The 22,846-nt window shown below is 39.0% G+C and overlaps 1 protein-coding gene across 4 annotated transcripts in view; it reads right to left on the bottom strand.

Annotated features, from left to right (window-relative positions):
* Positions 1–22,846, bottom strand: part of LOC148855069 (DEAD/DEAH box RNA helicase family protein) — a 145,219-nt gene that overhangs the window by 81,033 nt on the left and 41,340 nt on the right. For all 4 annotated transcript variants that reach the window (XM_088983399.1, XM_088983398.1, XM_088983396.1 and 1 more), the window contains exon 8: positions 10,314–10,477. In XM_088983399.1, the coding sequence (XP_088839525.1) occupies positions 10,314–10,477 (164 nt within the window). The remainder of the gene's footprint in view (positions 1–10,313; positions 10,478–22,846) is intronic.

Below are 22,846 nucleotides of genomic sequence, written 5' to 3' on the forward strand. Positions count from 1 at the left end.
TTAGCAATAGGAATATTAAGATCATTGGGGACAGGTGAATCAACATTTAAAGGAGCAATGGGAGCAAGTGTAGCTGGCTGATGAGACGGATCTGCCTCGGGTGAATCCGATGATGTTGGTTGCATAGGATGATTAGTGGTACAAGAACTAATACCCTTTCTCTTAGCAATAGGAATATTAAGATCACTAGGGACAGGTGAATCAACATTTAAAGGAGCAATGGGAGCAAGTGTACCTGGCTGATGAGACGGATCTGCCTCAGGTGAATCCGATGATGTTGGTTGCATAGTGTCCGGCTCCACGGCTCTTGAACTCTGCTGGCTCTTATGGCGACGATGAAAAACCCAGAACGGAGGAGGATCAGGTAAAGGAGGTAGTTGAATCTGAGTCGTCGCCTGTTTCTCCTCAACCCTACTCTCCCCCTAAGGAGAAACCGAGAAGAACGATTGTGGACAAAACAACGACACCCAAAGGGTCAAGTTTACCATGAGTAGGTGACAGGTTGTGGACAAAACAACGACACCCAAAAACACGCATCGGAATGGTGGACAGCGGGGCTGTAGGGAACAAGAGCTGATGTGGGGCCTTATACTCTAGTAGCCGAGAGGGCATGCGATTGATGATATATGTCGCACACAATACTGCACCCATCCAGAACTGTTTTGGCACATTCATATGAATCAGCAAGCCACGAGCAACTTCGAGAAGGTGATGGTTTTTTCGTTCAGCCACACCATTTTGTTGGGGTGTCCTGGCACAAGAGCTTCGCTGAAGTGACCCACTCGAAGCAAAGAACTTCGTGAGATCACTATGGAAATATTCATTTGCAATGTCCGACTGGAAAATATGAATTTCCGTTTGGAACTGAGTGAACACCATGCGTTGAAAATCTTTCACAATTTGTGGCATTTCATCTCGAGATCGCATAGGGTAAACCCAAGTGTATCGAGAATAATCATTAATCAAAGTAACAAAATACTTATAGCTAGCCGCAGTAGGTAGAGTAACAGGGCCCCAAACATCAGAATAAACAATATGAAATGGAAATTCAGATCTTTTATTTCTTAAAGGTAAAGAACTTCTACAATGCTTATTCAACTGACAAGTTTGACACTGTAACTGACTCACTGACAAAGACTCAAACAACTTTGGGAACATAACTTTTAACGACTCAAAAGAAAGATGACCTAAACGACTATGCCATAAATAGGACTAACTCTCACTCGACGAACTTGTGGACTCAGTCGCCACTAGACCAGCATTATTCTCCAGCACGTAGAGACCATCCACCATGCTTCCTCTACCAATCGTCTTCCCCGAGGTCAAATCCTGAAACACACATGAAGACGGAAAAAAGGTGACTGAGCAGTTCAAAGAGTGAGTAATACTACTAATGGACAGCAAATTAATAGGTAATTTCGGAACATGCAGGACATTAGGAAGAGTAAGGCCAAGTGGGAGAGATATGGTGCCTCGGCCAGCTATGGTAGAAAAAGAACCATCAACCAATCTTACCTTATCTCTCCCAGAGAGAAGGTTATATGTCTGGAACAAATTCAACTTACCGGTCATGTGATTTGAGGCTCCGAAGTCAATAATCCAAGGTGAATCAGAAGTATGAGATGACACATGGAAGGCTGTGGCATTACCTGATGTAGACGCAAATGAGGTAGATGGAGTAGGCCCAGAATCCACCTAGCGGAGAGTCCTACCATACAATTCCAAATGTTCACGGAAGGAGTTGATAATATCTTCCTTAGGGTCAGAACCGGGATGTCTCTCCTGAGTTAGGGAAGGACTAGTCTCTGTCGATGCCATATTAGCTGAGTTATACCTTTTTTTATTCTACTGGCCTAGTTTCTTGCCCTGATCCGGTGCTGACTTCTTACCCAAATCCTGTGCCCATTTAGGTTTTCCATAGAGATCCCAGCATGTATCTTTAGTGTGTCGTGTCTTCTGGCAGTGAGTGCACCAAAGCTTGCTTTTATCTTCTGATTTTTTCTGAGTGTCACCCCTCTTAAAGCCACCTCCGAGTGCACCAAGAGCCAAGACATCACCATACTGTTCTCTTGGTTCCACCTATCATGCCCAGCACTTCCATACTACGGTTCCTTTACTCTCCCATTGATGTATCCTATTCACCCCCTAGCAGTGATGTAGGTGTTTTATCCCCCTAGACCACTCAAGGTAATTCAGACCATCAAAGGGAATGACAACCATGGGAAAGCTCATATCCATTCCCCCACTCACTCCATTGTGGCTCCCTGAGATCTCTGAAGTAGCAGAATTCTCAGTCGACATGGTCAAGCAGTTAATCAGTCCCAAACACCGGACTTAGGACCCCTCCTTACTCCACAAAACAATGCTCCACTCAGTTCACACCCACACACTCGGGTTTACCAACCAGATTGAGCACAAACAGTACCAAATTCCGGACAAAAACTGAGGTAATATTAGGCAGATTTCAGACCTGTATAGTTTTATCAGTCCCCACCTACCAGAATTCCAGAATGTTTAACAGCCACTAATCAGTAGGAGAGATCCTTCTTACTTATAGTCAACTCAAACCATTGAGAAGACAGGTCAGCATTGACCTACAGTTGTCTTAACACATGAACAGGATCACACGATCCAAGAAAACTAGGGTTACATAGGTTCGACAGCATTCAGCCGCCCCAGATTCATAGGGTTTTCACTCGGCACATGACCAAGGAGAGTAAAGAAGAGAAAAAATAGGGAGAATTGTACCAGTTGTAGCTATTCTGTAGTCCAGAATCAGATTTCTTTTCTACTAGTCTGTTCGATCTGTTCTTTGGGTTGATCGATCTTCTCTTGACAGTAGGGTTGATCGATCTGCTCTCTTTTAATCAGCATTCCTGCTCTGATACCATCTTGACAATGTAGCCGGCCAGAGATAAGTGGAAGAGGAGAGAAGAGAAGAGAAGAAGAGAAGAGAAGAGAGAAGGTTTGCAATGTAACAGTACTAGCGGCGCCAGTGTTTATTTTACTATATATAGGGCGACAGAAATAACAAGGGAAAAGACCCTTGTGCCCCTGAGTACAATAACAGACATAACAGAAATAAAAAAACGAAATAAAAAAACACTTTAATTAGCCAAACAAGCCCTAACATCTGCAACTAAGTTATTTTAACATTATTCCAACAAATCTTATTGTCAACCTCCATAGATTTGAAAGGATGTCAGATTAGAGCTTAATTTGGGGAAGAGCAATGTAGAATGAAACAACATGGAGGTTAATTCTTTGGCAAATATATTAAGGTGTGAAACAAGGCCTTGGCCTTTCCAATAAAAGAAAAAAGGCCTTGGCCTTCAGCCTATCTAGGCCTTCCTTTGGGGGGGGAACCCTAGATCTAATGATTTTTCAAAGTCAATGTTAGACTCACAAAAAAAAAAGGCTAAGTGGAAGAGGAATTACATCTCTTGGGGGAAGGATCACTTTAATCAAGGCTACCTTGTCCAACTTACCCATTTACTTTCTTTCTACCTTTAAAGTTCAATGAAAGTGGCCAAGTAAATCGAGAAATTTGAAGTATTTTCTCTGGGAACCTAGTGATTCCAAAAAGGATCACTAGGTAAGATGGGATCTAGTGAGTAGAAGGAAATGGGGGGATTCGGGATTTGCAATATCGTTTCTAGAAACTCTGCTCGCTTGGGGAAATGGTTATGGAAATTCCCACTAGAACAGAATATGTTGTGGAACAAGGTGATTGAGAATATTCAAGGGCTTGTTTGTAAAGGCTGGGATGATTCACTCTTGTCAAGGTCCTCTACCTCTCCTTAGAGAGCTATTATCAATCCCCACCTTTACAAGGTTTATAAGATTGGATGTTGGGAATGGCAAAAAATTCCAGTTTTAGGAAGATTTGTAGATCAAGGATTCTATGCTCAAGGATAAATCCCCTCTATTTATTTTCCTTCCAACTATAAGCTTGAACCTGTGTCCAAGTTCTTTGTCCCTTCACACTCTAGTTCTGCTTGGGATCTAGGTTTCAGAAGAGGTTTGAGAGAGGGTGAACTCTATTCATTGGTATGTTTGCTTGCAGTTTTGGAGATCACTTAGACCTCTCCTACTTGATAGCAGAGCTTCGGTCTCCCTACATCTTCCGGGTGTTTTTCTTGTGCGTCCTTCTTTGATCTCCTTACCCATCCTGCAGCTCCAGCAACGTCCTTTTTGGCGAAGGTGGTTTGGTGCCGTCCTTTTTGTTGGGAGTTATCACTGGGTAAGATAAATACTTGCAATATTCTTCAAAAAAAAGGAGTCCCAATCTCTATATATCCCCTCCCCCCATGTTTGTTTCTTGTGCTTTGCTAATGGTGAATCTACTTCCCAGTTATTAATCTCCTATTTCTTTGTGTCCCGTGATTAGGAGTTTTTTTGTTCTCTTTGGATACAAAGCAGTGCCACCTTCAAAACTTCCTATCTTGTTCACTTATGGTTTCCTTCGTTTGTCCAAAAGAAGGGGCAAGGCTTTGTGGAGAGCCACGGGAGCAACTATATTGTGGTCGGTTTGAGAAGAAAGAAATAACAGATTGTTTAAGGGGTAGAGCAAATTGGTGAATTCTTTAATTGAAGGTATTCAAATAAGAGTGATACATTGGATAAAAACTTTAGCATTTTTCAATGATGTCACTGTGAATAATTTCTTGCAGGGCTGGGGAGCAATAGAAAATTCTTCAATTCAGAAATTGACAGTGCAAGAACAGTGGGTTCCTCCCAGCAACAACCGAATCAAGCTGAATTTTGATGATAATTCTCATGGAAACCCAAGTCCCTCCAAAAAGGAGTCTTTAGAGATGACAGGGGTGTGATAGTGGCTTTATTCTCTGCACCAATCGAGGTTACAGGCTCTTTATTAGCAGAATGCTCTGCCCTTCTGCAAGGCTTAAAGTTGGCAATCCTTCTGAATTTGAGAGACTTAGAGGTGGAAGGTGATTCCCTATTGGTACTAAGGTGGTTGGTCAACAATGGTGTTGGATAAATAAGTCAGCAAATGCAATAGCAAATTCACTTGCAAAGCAAGAAGTGCAAAGCAGTCAGTTGTTTTGGGCTAATCTTTTCTATTAGTGTGGGTTGGCTCAGATTGTTAGCCTGTACCGTGGTTTTAAAAGGCTATTGAGTTGAGGCCAAAGGCCTAAGTCTCAAGGCAAGGCTGACCAAAAATGGCCTGGCCTTTGTAGCCTCTCTCCATTGCCAAGGCTTAGGCCTTGAATTGTTAGAGCCTACATCTTTAAGCCTTTAGCCTTGTAATATGAAAGGCCTGAGGCTTAAATAAGGACGTTTTTGGGAATATTGTTAATGGGAGTTAGTACTAAATTAGGCAAAAGGTCCAGAATAAGCCAAAGGGGCCATTTGATGACAACTGCAGTTGCTGAACGGAAATACTTATTGCTTTGTCTTTTGTTGTTAAAATAATTAAATGATAAAATTTTCAAGGGTATAGTAATCTACCCAACTTCACTAAAAGACAAAGCAATAAGTTTTTTTTTTCAATTCAGCATCTTTAGCCATTATCAAATGACCCCCAAGTTACCTCATCCAAATAACTTCTTGATGGATTATATAGCCAAAATTAAAAGTCTAAAACAAACCATGGAACTACAAAGCATTTTTTATCAATAATAGAGCTACAAAAAATATAAACCAACCTCGATGCTTTTAGACCACAATGAGAAAAAAATACAACCCAAGAAAAAGTATTTGAGAAAATATAAAATGAAAAGAAAATAATAAGTTTGGCACTTTGGATATATGATTTATTTTTCAAATAAAAATATTTGTTAGCTTGGTCCCTGGATCAGGTCAAATTCGGGTTGGGTCAGGTAATGTAGATCTAAAAAAAACTTATCTTTCCTTCATTTTTTTTCTAGTAAATATAAATGCATAGCTTTTATTTTCTTTCTTTTTTGGTTCGAGGTGCACCTCAAAACGCTTTGAGGATTAGGCCTCACCCCTTTCATACCTCTCAAAGAACCATTCAACCTAAAAGCTTAAGCTATTAGGTGATGTCCTTGAATAGGTTGATATTCTCTAACATGCCCCCTCACATGGAAGTCCATTGGGCTTGAAGTGTGAACAAGCACAAGCCCACCCATACCTTGTGCTGAAACTTAATTAATTATAATGGGGGTAATGAGGATCAAACACTAGACCACTTGGTTAAAGTGGCTCTAATACCATCTCAAAGAACCATTCAACCTAAAAGCTTAAGCTATTAGGTGATGTCCTTGAATAGGTTGATATTCTCTAACAATACCTAACCACCTCTCCTCCACCTTTAGCCTGTTAAAACCTTGGCCTGTACTAAACATTTCCTTTAGTTGATGAGGAAGCGGTTTGAAGTAGCTAAATCGTCTCCCCTCAAGGCTGTCATTAGGCCTTCATCGTCCCCAACTTCTGATGGTTTCATAAAGCTGAATTGATGGACTAAGTGAAGAAAATGTGGGTCCTTTAGGTATTGGAGGAGTTTTTAGAAATGATGAAAGTAGAATTATTGCTTTCTATTCTGGTCCAAATGGTGTTGGTGATTTGTTGAGGGCTGAAATAATGGCCTTCTTGGAATTAGTTCAAAAGGCTAAGGAGATACACATCCGTAAATTGGTAATTGAAGGGGATTTAACGCTCGTTATAAATTGGCTGCAAAAGAAGGAGGATGTTGGTTGGTGGGGCTACATTTATGAAAGGAGGATTAGATGGCTGCTCCAAGGTGTGGAGATTAATCTTCAATGAGTGAAAAGAGATGCTAATTCTTTTGCTGATACATTAAATAAACAAGGGGTGGGAAGGAACCAACATTTTGGGGCCTTGTTGTAATTTTTTATTATGTTAACGGAGAGCTAAGAGAGTTTATCTCTTCCTTTCTTCATCATTGTACTTGCTTTAAATTCAATGAATCTGTTTCAGTTCTTAAAAAAATCCTTTAGTTAATCAAAGTTCTTTGGTTATCTATCAAAAACAAATTAGGAAAAACTCCCATAACAAGTTTATCTTTTTATTGATTGGCATCTTTCCAATTTATTCCTTTAGGTCAAAAAATGTATACATAAGAGTTGTACCAAGCAATCTAAATCAAACTGCCCCATTACAATACATTTTACAATTGTAACGGCACAACCCCTTATTAGTATTCCCCCAATACAACTGAGTTCTATTAACCCTTTGCCTGGCCAGGAAATAAAATGATAAACTTTCATTCAAAACTTGCACCTCACATTGCTTCAAACTCCCCTTGGGAAGCAATCTTTAAGGTATTGCCTACCTTTCTTAATTTTATCCGTTTTGATGTGGGCTATGGGAACAAAGTTCTATTCTGGGAAGACCTCTGGCTTGGGGATGCACCACTTAAATTACAATTCCCTGTACTCTACTCTTTATCAAACCTTAAGGCTGAACCTGTTTCTTGATTTGGATTGCTCTCTGAACATGGGTTAAACTGGGACTTTTGGTTCAGAAGGGGTTTGATGGATAATGAGTGTGAATCCCTTATGTTCCTACTTTCGCTTCTGGAAAAGGCTCATTTTGGATCAAAATCTTTTGGATGGTACACTTTGAACCCCTCACCTGATGGCTTCTTCTCTTTTTTCTTTCTTTAACCTTCTCATCAGCTTAGAACCTTTGGGGGTGAATCTCCTGATAAGAGAAATTTGGTGCAAATCAATCCCTCCTAAAGTGTAGGCCCTTTGTTGGGAAATGATCCTTGGAAAGATTAATGCCTGTGACATGCTACAAAAAACAAGGCCAAACAATAGCCTCTCTCCTCATATGTGTTTCCTTTGTAAGGCTAGTGGCGAGACCCTTCCTCATTTACTAATCTCTTGTTCTTTTGTGACTTGCATTTGGCATTACTTCTGTTCTCTCTTTGGTTGCAGAGGGCTCCCCACAGGATGTGGTTAGCTTATTAAACTCCAACTTCTTGAGGCAACAGAAAAAAAGGAAGGTGTTTGTGGAGAATAACAAGAGCAGCCCTAGCCTGGACCATCTGGGAAGAAAGAAACCAATGGTTCTTCCATGAGAAGAGCAAATCAAAGAAGGTAGTGATTGAAACCATAAAAGTCAGATCTGCACAGTGGGCAAAAAACAATGGAACTCTTTAGAGATGTCTCTACAAGTGACCTATTATGAAAATGGGCTGAAGTGGTAGAAACTAATACAGACAAAGAAGCTGTGAGAATGGAATGGAAACCTCTGCAGCCAAACAAACTGAAACTAAATTTTGATCGAAGCTCTTTAGCAATCCAAGGAAGGCCGGTATTGGGGAAGTCTTAGAGACCATCAAGGAGTAGTGGTGGCCTTATTCTCAGGGCCAATTAGATTTGGAGACTCAGTTAAGGCTGAGATAATGGCTCTCTCACAAGGACTAAAACTAGCAATACATCTAGGAGTGAGAGCTAGAAGTAGAGGGAGACTCTTTGCTGGCTATATCTTGGGCAAAGCAAGTCAACGCAGCCCCTTGGAAATACAGATTTGCTTTCAGAGAAATAGATTCTCTTGCAAAGAGCTGTAACTCAAGTTTTCGCTTGGTTAAAAGGGCAGCAAATGGGTTGGAAGATATCCTAGCAAAACAGGGAGCTCATAGATCCACTTTATTTTGGGATGTAATCTATAGTAGTGAAAAAAGGATAAGAAATTAAGAAGTGTGGGCAAGCTATATTCTGTTTGAGTTTGTTGGGCTACTGTGTATCTAAAACGTTATATTATCTCAGACATTAATTAATGAATTTATTTTGCTGATCAAGAAAAAATGAGAAGGATGTGTTAATTGTGAAGGCTTCCTCCTTATTCTTTAAATGTGTGAATTGTTATTAAAAGCATTTTCAATTTGAGTACATGTAGAAAAATGGGTCCTTTTCTTGCTGAAGAGCATAGAATCGTGTAGTTGATGAGAAGGATGAAGTAACAACAATTGCATATTTAGGACTGAAAACACCATAGCAAACTGTATATATCAAAAAAGAAATGATTAAGAGGCTAACATAATATCTTTCTTTGTCACTACTAGTCCTTTATCCATCTTCTCTTCTGCATATGTCATTTTCTTATCATTCTGATTTGTCTTCTTTTGTTATCATATGTTCTTATTACAATGGGAATTCTTTTTCTAGTTGTATGTCTTTTTATTTTTCGAAATTATAGTGACTAAGTGAACCAAATTCAGAGTAGTAATCCAGTCATCCAATCACAAAGTCCCATTTTTTTTCTTTTAGGAAAATATTTTTCAACTATTTTAACAAAACATCAAAAAGTTTCAATGATGTACAAGAATTTTAAACCTAATGTTTAATTTACTAATGAAATTCAAATACTTTTGATACAAGGGTAAAAAGATTCTTGAACTATTTCATATCACCCCATAAAAAATGGGGAAATTTCAAGGAGATTTCACCAAACCTCATCAATATCACAGGCCATGGTTAAGACCCACTACCCTACATTTCCCAAGATTAAACCTCATGGTCAAGGTCTTGTGCACGCGATATTAAACTTTCAAATCACATCAACCTCCTTCCATGTCATATGTTTTGTCCTAATATCCTTCCACCACATGGCCACAAGTCATTTTTGACCCCTGATCCTCAATTTTGCTCAGTTCAAGAAAGCCTTATTCCAACTATATAGGTTCAGCTATACAAATTTTGAAGGGCCATTTTTTACCCTAGTTTATTGGAGAAAAATGTCCAAGAAAATCCAAGGGCTATTCAATACCAGAAATATGCAATATAATGTGAGTTATCAACCTGCACGAGGGCATTATCCACATAGCTAATAAACTAAACAACCTTGAAATGGATGATATACAATTCACATATTGGGCTTCAAGTTGTAGACAACCCCTAGTACTATATAGGAACCAATGGCCATGATATCTAATTAGCACGACAAATGTTAGCAGTTAGTGATTGAACATAATCAAATCAAGTGTCGAACATCAATACATGACAGCCCAAAATCCATAAACTCCATATTGAGACCCTTAATGCATATGTAACACAAATTTTCTAAGTTTGGCATGCTTCCAAGAACAACAAAGTAAAATAAAATTGTATGAAACGAGCAAATTGTATGGCCATTTAACTGGCTGTGTAACCAATGATAATGCCCCATGCCATCCATAAATATGAAAAGTGTGAGACTGAGTTGTTGTGGCCCATATGCATTTTATGACTGGCATGGGGCATTATTATTGAGTCCACAGCCGGTAGCACAGCCAATCCAATCTTGCCTATTTCACTTAGTCCAAGGCAACAACGCTATGAGAAATTAAAAGCATGAATATTCTAGGCAAAGTGACAAACTTCCAAATAATGTCCCGAAGAAGATTTGGATTCATGCCCCCTTTAGAAGGATACAAAGGATATGGCCTCCCTTTTCCATAGATGTTTGAATCTGAGTCATCTTCAAGCACATCAATACTATATTCATGCATTTCATAACGATCCCTTGTGCTCATTATCTTGACCTAGATTGCAAAAGAATTTGTTTACTTACATGTCAAAATAATGAAACTTAAATGACTAAATCAAAGAAAGATGCAAACAGGACCAAGATATTCTCTCTAGAAAGCAAGTTTTTTAGCATATCTTATACTTCTTAAACTTTATACAGCTAGTTTATTCAGTTCCTTATCATTTTGTCTTTTTTCTTCTGTTTGTCTGAATAATGTGGCAAAACCCATCATTCACATAGGTCATCTGCTCTTTAAACCATCATTTATCTCTATTTGCACTGTTAAAGGGAAGATCATCTACAGGTCTCTCACAGCTGTAGCCCTGTAATTGATTTAGGAAAAACACAATGACAGAGTTTCCATTAATGTGGAGCAGACAATGTAGACTTGGATAGACCTCACCACTATTATGGTTATTTATACAAATAACATTCATGATCGTTACCACTAGGTATATAACAAATAATGTTTTAAAACCCGGAGGTGTGATGTGAGGCATTCCACTACCTAGAGGTGTGAGGCATGGTTCAGAACGGAAGAGGCATAAGCCTCCTTAAGAGGAGGGAGATGAGGAGGAAGAAGAGGAAGGAGGATCTCATTTTTCTTTATTTTTAATAATAATATTTTATATTAAGAAGAATGAATATGCATAGCACAAGGCGGTTTTCAAACCTCGCCTCGCCTAAACACCATATGTAATTTGTATAAGATGCATGCCTAAGTGACTAGACGGGCGCTTAACTCCAAGGCAGGCACCTAAATACAATAAATATTACCACAATAAACATTTAATATTTTGATATTGGGTATTTTTTACTGTAAAATAATTTTATTGGTTAGTTTTATTTTGTTACAATAGAACCTATTACATATAATAACCTTTGGGTTTTATTTTCATGTAGGATTGAACAAAAGAGCAAGAGCTCTCAACTGCAAGTTTTGTTTCACACACAATCCGACACCAAACTGTAGCTGCATACAAAACGAAATCTAAGCAAGTTCAACAGGTCAGGTATGTTAAGCGATTCCTTCTGCCCTACACCACTTATTCTTCTTCTTACCCTCTTTGTTTTCTGCCTTCTTTCTTCCTAAATAGGGACATTTTTCCTCTTCTTTTTTGTCTTTTCACTATGTTTTTTGAGCGCTTTTTTTTTTAATGAAACAGGGGCTCTGCCCACTTATTTTCTTCATTTTCCTACAACCTTTTCATTAAAAAAGGCAAGGTGTACATAAGCAGATGTACTAAAAAAAATGAAAGAGAACTTAAACAGCAGAAGCGCAAAATTACAAGGGGGAAGCCTGTTGCTGTATAAATTTTCTAGGTTTGCTCCAAATTTAGCTAATCCATCTGCAATATGATTCATCTCCCTCAGTATCCACATCAGACTAGCATTCAAATTTTCCAAGGAGTCTCTTGCCTCTAACAGATAATGACTCAACCTCCACGGACCCCCCCCCCTTGTCTTTCAGCCACTTGATGGTATTAGCTGAATCAACAACTATGGATAATTTCTGAATGCCTAAACTGTTTATTATTCTGATACCAGTGAGTGCTGCCATCACTTTAGCCTTTGTTGAGTCTGTGTTACCTATTGGGCCACTGAAAGCCCAACAGATCAATCCCTGTTCATCCCTCAAAATACCACCTATCCCAGCTTTGCCCGGATTGCCTGCAGCACTTCCATCGAAGTTTAGAATCATCCCTACTTCAATATGTGGTATCTGTAATCTTTTGGTTGGTTGAGATTGAGTTGGGAGAAGCAAGATCGTTTGGATATTTCTGTTAAGATCATTAAGAGAGAGGTCCTGAAACATCTCAGTGTTAGCAGCCCAAGAATTACAACAGAAGAAGATATCTGAAATTAATTCTTCTAGAGATCTGGTTTTGTTTTCAAATATGCGCCTGTTTCTTTCCTTCCAAATTCCCCACAAAACTGCACGAACCACAGTTTGCCAATACACTTTGCCTCTGCTGCTCAAGCCTGACCCATGCCACTGGTTGAGGAACTCCTGAATGTGCTTAGGAGAGACCCAACTATAACCTGTCAGGTTCAAGAAATGCCACCAAATCTTTTGAGAAAAACGGTAATGAATGAGTAGATGATCTGCTGATTCCCCTTCCCTTAGGCAAAGCACACGTGCATGAGGAGAGATAATAAGACCTTCCCAGGCTTTAATTCTGAAGAAGATCACACGTATTTATTCACTGTAGACACACTTCCCAGACAAAGAAGCAAACTCTTAGAGGAATATGACTGCCCCATACCTTCTTAAATGGGAAAGAGGAGATGTATCACCTGCAATTAGAGCCTTAAGCATAGATTTGGAAGAGAACACACCATTTGGGTTAAGGGTCCAGATGACTGCTTCACATTCTCCTCAAAGGTGGTCTCAAACAATGGCTCCGCCCCATTCATTTCCCTACATTTTTTCTCCTCAAATGTAGTCTGAAAAAGGGGCCCACTGCTTCCATTTCTTCTCCCTTTTGTTGTTTCATTTTAGCATTTTTCTCTTTGCTTTCTTGTTATGAAAAAGGGGCATCACCCCACTGTCTTCTTCTTCTTGGACCCAAACAGGGGTGTTGCTCCCCAATTTTCTTCTTCTATTTTTTTCCTTTTTTTCCAACTTTTCTGCTGCATAAGTTCTAACTCTATTTATTGCTTTTTCTTCATACTTGAAGAAAGAACAATCAACAACGTGCACATCTGCACTAAGCTTCATACCTGCATACAATTAAAACTTCAAATTGAAATAGTTAGGTTCAAGATCAGATTTATTTTACTAATTACTATTTAGTATTTACTAGTTAATGATTTAACCATTCACTATTCACTATTCACTATTCACTATTCACCTGATTTAGGAGGGGTAGGGATTTATGGATTTCCTTGTGGTCGCTTAGCCTCGCCTAGGCACCTTGAAAACTATGGTTGGGAGATGAGGACCAGTTTGGTCTCTTCTTCTACAACAGATCAGAAGTATTAATGCTACCATGGAAGACTTCCCAACAAAGAACACTTACCTTAGAGGGAATAGGAAAACACCGGATTTCGTTTACAGAAAGGAGGGAAGAGAAGCAGTGGAAATAAAGACCTTGAAAAAGGATTTATAAGAAAACAACCCAACATTATTAAGGACAATAGACTCCATAAGGTGCAACAAACTGGATGGAGAAGATATTTCCAACTCCCAAAGATTCCTAGTGAGACTCAAGTTCCAACTCAACCCAAAATGTGAGGGGTGAGAGATTTAAAAAAAAAAATCAAACACAGGCTTTTCTTTGAGGTTAGACAAAATAAACAGGAGGGATAAGCATCTTTTAAAGAGGACTCCCAAATCAAGACATCATCCTCAAACCTTATCTCCAAGCCCGAAGCCAAATCATACCTCACACGATTAAGGAAGAAAGGAAGGAAACCATGAATAGCTTTCCAAGGAGCAGCAATAATAGCTCTACACAAACAACCAGCATCATAATATCCATTGCTTGAAAGCCTGTAAATACTAGCCACAATCTTATGCCATAACCTCTCATTTTCCACAGAAAATCGCCACAGCCAATTGCTCAAAAGAGCCAAGTTTTTCAAACTCGCATCACCAATTCCAGATCCCCTTCTTCCTTTCTTTCAGTCACCATTTCCCATCGGACTAAATGTTTTTTTCCTTCCCCCACCTCTCATAGAAAATCCCTCATCAACTTCTAAATACTTTTCGCAATTGCTTGGGGCATTCTGAAAACTGGCATTAAATAGATTGGGAGGTCAGATAAAGAGGATTTAATCCAAGTAATCCTCCCACCCAAGATATATAAATTCCTTTTCCACCCAGCTAATCTCTGCTCAAACCACTTCACCACTGGATTCCAAAAACTAGTCAATCTAGGGTTGTCCCCAAGGGGTAATTCTACGTATTTTACTGATCACTCCCCCCTCTCACACCCCTGAGTCTCAGCCAATGAACACAACACCCCTTCATCAAGATTGATACCTGCCACCACACTCGTATCCCAATTTAACACTAAGATTGGACACGTTCTCAAAAAGGCCAACCACCAACTTTAGGCTTGCAATTCCTTCTATATTCTCCCCATCACAAAAGATCAAACTATCATCTGCAAACTGGAGGTGACTCACCAAAACTCTATCTCTTCCTATTGTCTAACCTGTAAAAAGAGGAGAAAACAAAAAAAAACAAAAAAAAAACAAAAACAAAAAAACAGTAATCTGATTTGATAACAATGATAGAAGCCAATCTTGTTGAGAAGAGAAGAAGAGATGGGGAGAAGCCAATCATGATCTGGCCGCCCCACTCATAAAATAAAGCTTATTACAATGGCTAGTATGCCCTTAATAGGGAAGCTACTGCTAACAACATAAAACAGTCCCAAAAACTAACATTAACTAATGGGCCATGGGCCCAATAACACTGACTTATGATTCTAAATAAGAAAAACATTAAAACTACTGAATGTCAACAAAAAGCTGCAAACAATAGGCTCTTGAGATCAACCTGCTAAAAACCTCAGCCATCAAAATAAACAAAAAAGGTGAAAGAGGATAACTTTGTCTTAGTCCTTGGATCCCCTCCAAGAAATCAACCACTAAAACATTACAATGACCAAGAAATGACTTGTTTGCAAACATCCTCTAATCCACTTACACCACAACCCTCCAAAACCACAGCTTCTCAAAATGTTAATCAGGAACTCCCAATCCACTGGATCATAAGCTTTCCCCAGGTCTAATTTGATAGCTACACACTTTTTCTTGGATCTTTTTTGGGCCTAATACATTCATTCACAATCAAAATTTGGTCAACAATCTGTCAATCCTAAATAAAGGTCCCTTGAGACTGCAAGATTAATGGGGGAAGCACATTTTTTATCCTTAAGGACAGCAGTTTTGCAATAATCTTATAAATGCTAGTCACTAAAGTGAGAGGCCTGAAATCTTTCGGGAGGCAAGCATCAATCTTCTTAGGCAGCAAAACAATAAATATTCATATTCGGACTGAAAATCCCCCTCCTATGAAACTCCCTCAACACTTTAATCAAATCCTCCCTAATTACTTCTCAACAATCCTGATAAAAGGCCATCGTTAAACCATCTGACCCTGGAGCCTTAGATCTGTCTATTGCAAACACTGCCTCTTTTATTTCCTTTTCCTCAAATCTTCTTTCAAATAATTCCAGTTGATGATCTCCCAGTACATCCTAGTCAAGCCCTTCAACTATCCATCTCTCATTAACTAGCCTTTTGTAAATTGATTTAAAATGATCCATAAAGGCTTTGGCAATCTCCCTTTGGTCCGTGATCTCTACCCCCTCACCACCACTAAGGATGAAATTAAGCTCTTCCTCCCCCATTTGCAAAGGCATGAAAGAACCTAGTATTAGCATCCCCGTCCTTGATCCACTTTTCTCTAGATTTATACTCACAACTAATTTCCTCCCCTAGCAAAGTTTCTTCGCACTCCTTCAATCTCGAACTCAAATCTCTATTTCCTTCACCTTCAACAAATGAACCCAACTCCACCATTCTATCAATTTCCTCAATCTATAAAATCAAATTAGAATTTTTCTCCTCTAGTCTCCCAAAAATCACTCTATTCTATTCTTTAATTTCTCCCTTTAACCGTTGAAGCTTCTTCTAGAATCTCTAACCTTCCCACCTTGGGTGTTGATCATGGATATCCCACCAAACCTTTACCTTGTCTTTAAACTCCAGATGGGTAAGCCACATGTTTTCAAATCTAAAAGAAGGCCCTCTAATAGTACCCCAATGATATAAACAAATAGGCTACTAATCAGAAGTTATCCCGGCCCACTATAGTACCCAAAATATCTATCTAACTTAAAGCAAATAGGATCAGCTTAAAGATTAGACCAAGTGAATCTAGTTTGTCCCAAAGGAATATCTCTCAACTCAAAGCCTTCAATAAATTCATTAAATATCCTCATGTTATTGATTACCCTTTGCCATGTACTATTTGACTCGCTTAAGAATCTAGTCACATTAAAATCACCTCTTAAACACCAAGTCCACTAATATCCTCAAGCTCTTCCCAGATCCGCTTCCTTTCCCTATATGAATTTGGCTCGTAAACATTCGTGAGAACCCATTCAAATCCGTCTTACACAATCTCCAATTTTACAGAAACAAAAAAAAATAAAAAATCCAATTCACTCTTCCAAGAATTGTATTGTCTCCTCCTTCCACAATTACTATTCCTCCTGATGCACCTAACAATGAGGCAAAACACCAATGGATGTTTCTTTCATTCCAAAAGCTTCTAACCCACCTTCTATCAAGCTCTTGGTTGTAAAACACACCTACAATAATTCAGAAAAAAAAAAAGAAAAAAGAAGAACAGGAAAGAAGAAAGAGAAAGTTCTACAAAAGTTTGTGGAAGGAGATGAGAGAGAAGAGAAGGGAAGAGAGAAAAGAAGAGTTGAATCCTCTTTCTCACCACCAATGATATCTTCTATTGTTTTAATTCTAATCTGAGTACAACTTCCCTAAATGCCCTTAATGGCGCGGCCAGCACAAAAGAAATAATAAAAAAGTGCAAAACAGGCCCATAACTGGAAAACATAACTTAATGAAATAGAGGGACTAAGGCCCATTCTCACTACACTCACCCTCAACTTGAGCAAAGATGTCAATCATGCCCATCTTGCTTACATAATGTTGAAGCTTTGCTTTTGGAACTCCCTTAGTTAGAAAGTCTACTAGCCACTCTTCTGATGCAATGAAAGGAAGGCACACCTCTCCGGAAGCCACTCTCCCCATATAAAGTGTCTGTCTACTTCAATGTGCTTAGTTCTATCATGTTGAACCAGGTTGTGACTTGTGAGCAATGTTAATAATAGTCCGGTTATCACAATGTAGCATCAGTGGCTTGTCACACAAGAAACCCATCTCATCAAGGAGAGATCTAAGCCCTAACAACTCAGAAACCCCATGGGTCATAGCCCTATACTCTACTTCAGTTGAAGATCTAGCAACTACCAACTACTGTTTACTCCTCCGGGAAACAATATTCCCAACTACCACAACATAGTAACCTGATGTAGACCTCTTGTCATCAACATCACCTGCCCAATCAGCATCTATATATGCTTCTACCTTCATATGACCATGTTTAGCAAATAGTATACCATTCCCAGATGTTCCCTTAAGATAGCACAGTACCCTTTCTGCAACAGCCATGCGTCTCTAGGAGCATGCATGAACTGGCTTATTACACTCACTTTTTTGTGAAGGATAAAAAGAAAAAAAATATATATTAAATGAAAAGAAAAGAAATAAAACAAAGAGGTGATAAGGCATCACCAGAAGAACAGCCTCAAGACCCCCAAACAAACCCACAAACCTCACGCTTTACAAACATGAGAAAACCCCTCCCAATCCAAGCAAAGATCACAGCAAAGACTCCCAACAAGAGAAACCCAAAAATACAAAGGCACTTACCCAACCAGTAGCCCTAATCTAAACCCCTCCTCACCACCCAACCAAGCCTTCAATTTTCTTCTGTGAATGGATCTTCCTGGTCTGAAAATTCCCCATCCCATGAATTAACTCCTTTCCAACAGACTTTCTTCAATATCTCTTCCTTTTTTTCTTTCAAATTCCTCGAAAGCCCTTCTGGCAAACTCCTCACCAACCCAAAAGCATAGACCCAAGCTTTTACTAACGGTAACCTCTCTTTCCACCACTTTCTGGATATGCACTTCACCTAAATCCCCACACCACTTAACATGTTTTCTTGGTGTTCCTTCTCCAAAAGAGAGACGGAAGGTCGCACTTGCATCAATGCCCCCTACAATCGGAGGCGGGTGTCTCGTTTCCTCTTAATCCTTTCCTCCTATAGACCCATTTGTAATTTTTTCTAGGTCCTACCCCTACCAAGCAAAGTTTAAGCCTAGAGAATATCTTTGTGATATGCACAATATTTTGATTTCTCAAGCTACGCAATTTCCTATTGCTTGTCCCGGTGATTTGTTCCCCTTCTTTCTCTTCAAGGTTGTTTCTACACCCTAAATCTACACCCAACCTTTCAATCCTCGGCCACGTCACTACCACTCCTTTTCCTAACTTCCTCCTCCCCCCTTCCATCCTCTCTGGAACAACTAAGACATCCTTGCCCAAAGTCAGAAGCCATGCGTTTTCAACACCACAGTTGGTTGTAACTGAGTTCCCAGACTCAGAAGAGACATAAGTCCCATCCATGCTTTTTCTTTCTTGTACTTCACCTCCGATGCCCCTAGTCTCCAAAGTAGGTAAGTGAACGTCGAAGCTCACTTCTGAACCGCCAGCAATTCTTTTCTTGCCACTTTTATCAAACTTTGCTATCACCCTATCCATCTATCTCCCTTTCTATCCTTAACCTCCATCAAGGCACTACAACCTGCAACTCCACTTCCCTTAAAGCTTGGTCTGTTGATTCCTCGAAGCTTTGCTCTGCCAGATTTTCTTGCTTTGCTTCTCTTATATTTGGCATTTGGTAGTATTTTTCTCCAAAAAGCACTCAGATAAGCACTTTTGACTATTTTGTCCTTCCTTTTCTTTCAAATTTTACGAAAGTACTTTTATAAAATTACTTTTACAAAACAACTTTTATGGAAGTACTTTTATAAAAGTGCTCTTATAAAAGCACTTTTACGAAAGTACTTTTATAAAATTACTCTTACAAAAGCACTTTTACGAAAGCACTTTTACGGAAGTACTTTTATAAAATCACTTTTAAAAGTACTTTTATAAAAGCACCTTTACGGAAGTACTTTTACAAAAGTACTTTTATAAAAGTACTTTTACTAAGTTCTTTTATGAAAGTACTTTTATAAAAGCACTTCTACAGAAGTACATTTATAAAATCACTTTTGTGAAAGCACTTTTACAAAAGTACTTTTATAAAATTCAACTAGGGATGGTTTTATAAGTGGTATTTTAAAATTCAACTAGGGATAATTTTGGAAGAAAAAAAATTGAATAAGTGCTTATTGTGTATAATCACTTAAAAAAAAAGGTGGAAATTTGGGCTTAAAAAATAATGCCTTCTTGTTAAAATAAGCACTTTTTTCAGGCTTATTTCCCAAACACCAATAAGTGCATAATGGTGTGGTCCCGACCCAATTAAGCACTTATTTTGAATAAACACTTATTTTTAAGCACTCCCAAACATGGCCTAAACCTGTCAAACCAAGCACGTGGAGATTGTTTCAAGCCATAAAGTGACTTCTTCAATCGACACACCTCACCTTCCATCTCCTTATCATATATACAAGGGGAAGGAACATATACACTTCTTCAGTGAGATTACAATTCAAGAATTAATTCTTAACATCAAACTAATAAAGAGGCCAATCATAGCTCACAACTAAAAATAAAAGAACTCCCACAGAAGTCATTTTAGCAACAAGAGAGAAGGTCTTCGTGTAATCTATCCCATACACCTGGGTATATCCCTTGGCAACAAGACGTGCCTTACATCTCTCAATTGACCCATCAGCATGATACTTGATAGTATAAACCCACTTGCACCCATCAAATTCCTTTCCAACTAGCAAGTCAACAGTATCCCAAGTATCATTTTTATGAAGTGCTTCTATCTCAGTTCCCATAGCATCCCTTCACTCTGGTTTGGTTGAGGCTTCAATTACTGGCTTAGGGATAGATTGAGAGGAAAAGAAGGATATAAAGGAGTATTAGGATGGAGACAACAAGTTGTAAGAAAAATGTTTGGAAATACAATGAGTTGTACATTTCCTCTTACCTTTTCTCAAAGAAATGGGATAGTTAAGGTCTAGAAATGAGGGTGGTGGGGGTGAAGATGTTGGACCTATCCTATCTTCAGTGATTGGAAACACCTGACTCTAAACTGGAGATGTGGGAACAACAAATGCCTACCTTAGCATTTGCCGCCGGTACCACCTTTGAGAATAGGATGAGTAGTAAAGACTAGAGGACTAACAAGAGGAGGGAGAGGAGCAAGAATGGGAGACCTTGAAGGAAAGAAGCCCTCCACAGGAGTGCAAGTAACTATGGAGGGCTCAACACAAAACTCAACTAGATCTAGCAAAGGAAGAGATGAAGAAAACAATTCAAGAGACCTCTTCGAATCAAAAGGATGACTATAAAAGGGAACTGACACTGCAAAGGTAGCATCCATGAAAACAATCGGGTACTACTAATAGGATCAAAAAAATAATACCCTTTTTGTTGGAGGCAGAACCAAAGAAGATACACACTTCTGAGCCTTAGGTTAAAACTTGTCCCTTGGAACTGGGAATGTAGACATAATATGAGCAACCAAAGACACGTAGAGGAAGGGAGAAAACATCAACACTAAGAAAAAGGACACCAAAAGTAGACTTTAACCCCAAAACTCAAGAATGCATACAGTTAAAAAGACAAGTGGTTGTTAAAACTATATCACCCCAAAATCTCATAGGAACATGGGTAGCAAAAAGAATATTCCTTGCAACTTCCACAATATGATTGTTTTTCCTCTCTGTTACGCCATTTTGTTCTGGAGTATGGGCACAAAAACTCTGATGAACCACAAATCTCTCAAGATAAGAGATTAGGAGGTAAGATCCTTCTCAAGGTATTCCTTAGCATTGTCAGATCGGAATAATTTGATGTAGGTGTCGAACCGAGTGAGTATATATTCGTGGAATTGTTGCACAAGTTTAAGCACTTCAACACCAGAGCACAGAAGGTAGATCCAAGTATATCGTGAAAAAATCATCAATAAAAAGGATGAAATATTTATAGCCACCCATACAAGGTAAATGGCAAGGCCCCTACACATCAAAGTGAACAATATTAAAAGGAACAGTACATCATTTATTGCTTGCAGAATAAGCGTTCTTACAATGCTTTGAGAACTCACAAGACTTACAATGTAGACTCAACAAATTTATCCCTTTAAATAGTTCTAGAAACAAATGACTCAATGAAGAAAAAGACAAATGATCCAAACAATGATGATATAACACAATATGACTAGTGGACTCTGAAACAAAAGCAATTCTCCAATGTTGTACTTGGCTCTGCTCAAGCATGTTCAGCAAATATATCCCATTTGTCTCATGGCCACTCCCAATCACCTTAGATTCCATGTCCTAAAAAACACAATATGAATGCTAAAATGTCACACTGCAATTTAGGAATTTAGTTAAATTACTAACTGAAAGCATATTGGTATTAAGTTTAGGAACATGAAGAACAGATGATACCGTCAAGGCATGTGATGTTCTGATGTCCCCCTTTCCTGTGATAGGAGCAAGAGAGCCATTAGCAAGGATATCTTGTCCCAACTAGAAAGGAGTTGGAAAGAGGTGAGTAAATGTAAAACATTGGTCATATGGTCAGAGGCACCAGGGTCAATTATCCAAGGGATTTTATGAGTACCTAAAATACTAGCATGATTTGTAGTGGCACAAATACCTGAGTGTGCATATGCAGAGGAAGGAACTGTCTCTGAGGGAGTAGATGATGTAGCAGTAGATTCCAAATGACTGATTATTCAGCCATACTTCTCATACTCAGCCATAGCAACTGCTATTTGCTCTCCCACTGACTTCTTACCACTTTGCCCCCTTTCACTTTGTGAGGAGGTGGCTACATTTGCATTTCCACCTTTCCCATTCTCGATGCTTTTTCCATTGCTTGCATTCTTGAGTCCAGTAGGCATAAGCTCTGGGTGCAGCTTCCAACAAGTGTCTTTAGTATGTTTAGGCTTCTTGCAGTATTCACAGACGACAAGTTTAGTGTTGATCTTCGGCTTCATCCCAACATTAGCATAGTTATTTACTTGCGGCTCTACAAACTAAACATGTCTTCTACTCTCCTCACTACTCACTATAGCATAAGCATAAGACAGCCACCCCATCCTTTGCCAAAACATTTTGCCTCACAATATCATACTCCGAGTTGAGTCTGGTGAGGACGAGACTTAGAGAAGTGGAGTTAAACAGTGCCTCTGACTTACTTCACAGGTTGGATGGGGTCTTCTTGAATCCTTCAGTGCTAGATAGCCGGTTTTGGTGCCCTGCTTCTTCTGGTGTCTTCTCTTGTGCTTCCTTTTTCTTATCTTTGTCTCAACCTACAAACACTTCTATGGTGCCTTTTCCTGTTAAAGAGGTTTGGAACAATCCTATTCCTCCCAAGGTTAGTGGCTTTTGTTGGGAAGCGATAATAGAAAGAATTAATACTTGTGATCTCATTCAGAGGAAGAGACAAAAATAGGTGTCTTTCCCCTAATTGGTGCATCCTTTGTAAGGCCAATGGTGAGACTTGCTACCACTTGTTAATATCTTGTCCATTTGTTTCTATTATTTGCGAATGGTTTTTCTCTGTTTGGGTGCAAGTGGAA

The sequence above is a fragment of the Nelumbo lutea genome, chromosome 4 (assembly GCF_056320005.1).
Source record: "Nelumbo lutea isolate HS-2025 chromosome 4, American lotus-T2T, whole genome shotgun sequence".
Taxonomy (NCBI): Eukaryota; Viridiplantae; Streptophyta; class Magnoliopsida; order Proteales; family Nelumbonaceae; genus Nelumbo; species Nelumbo lutea.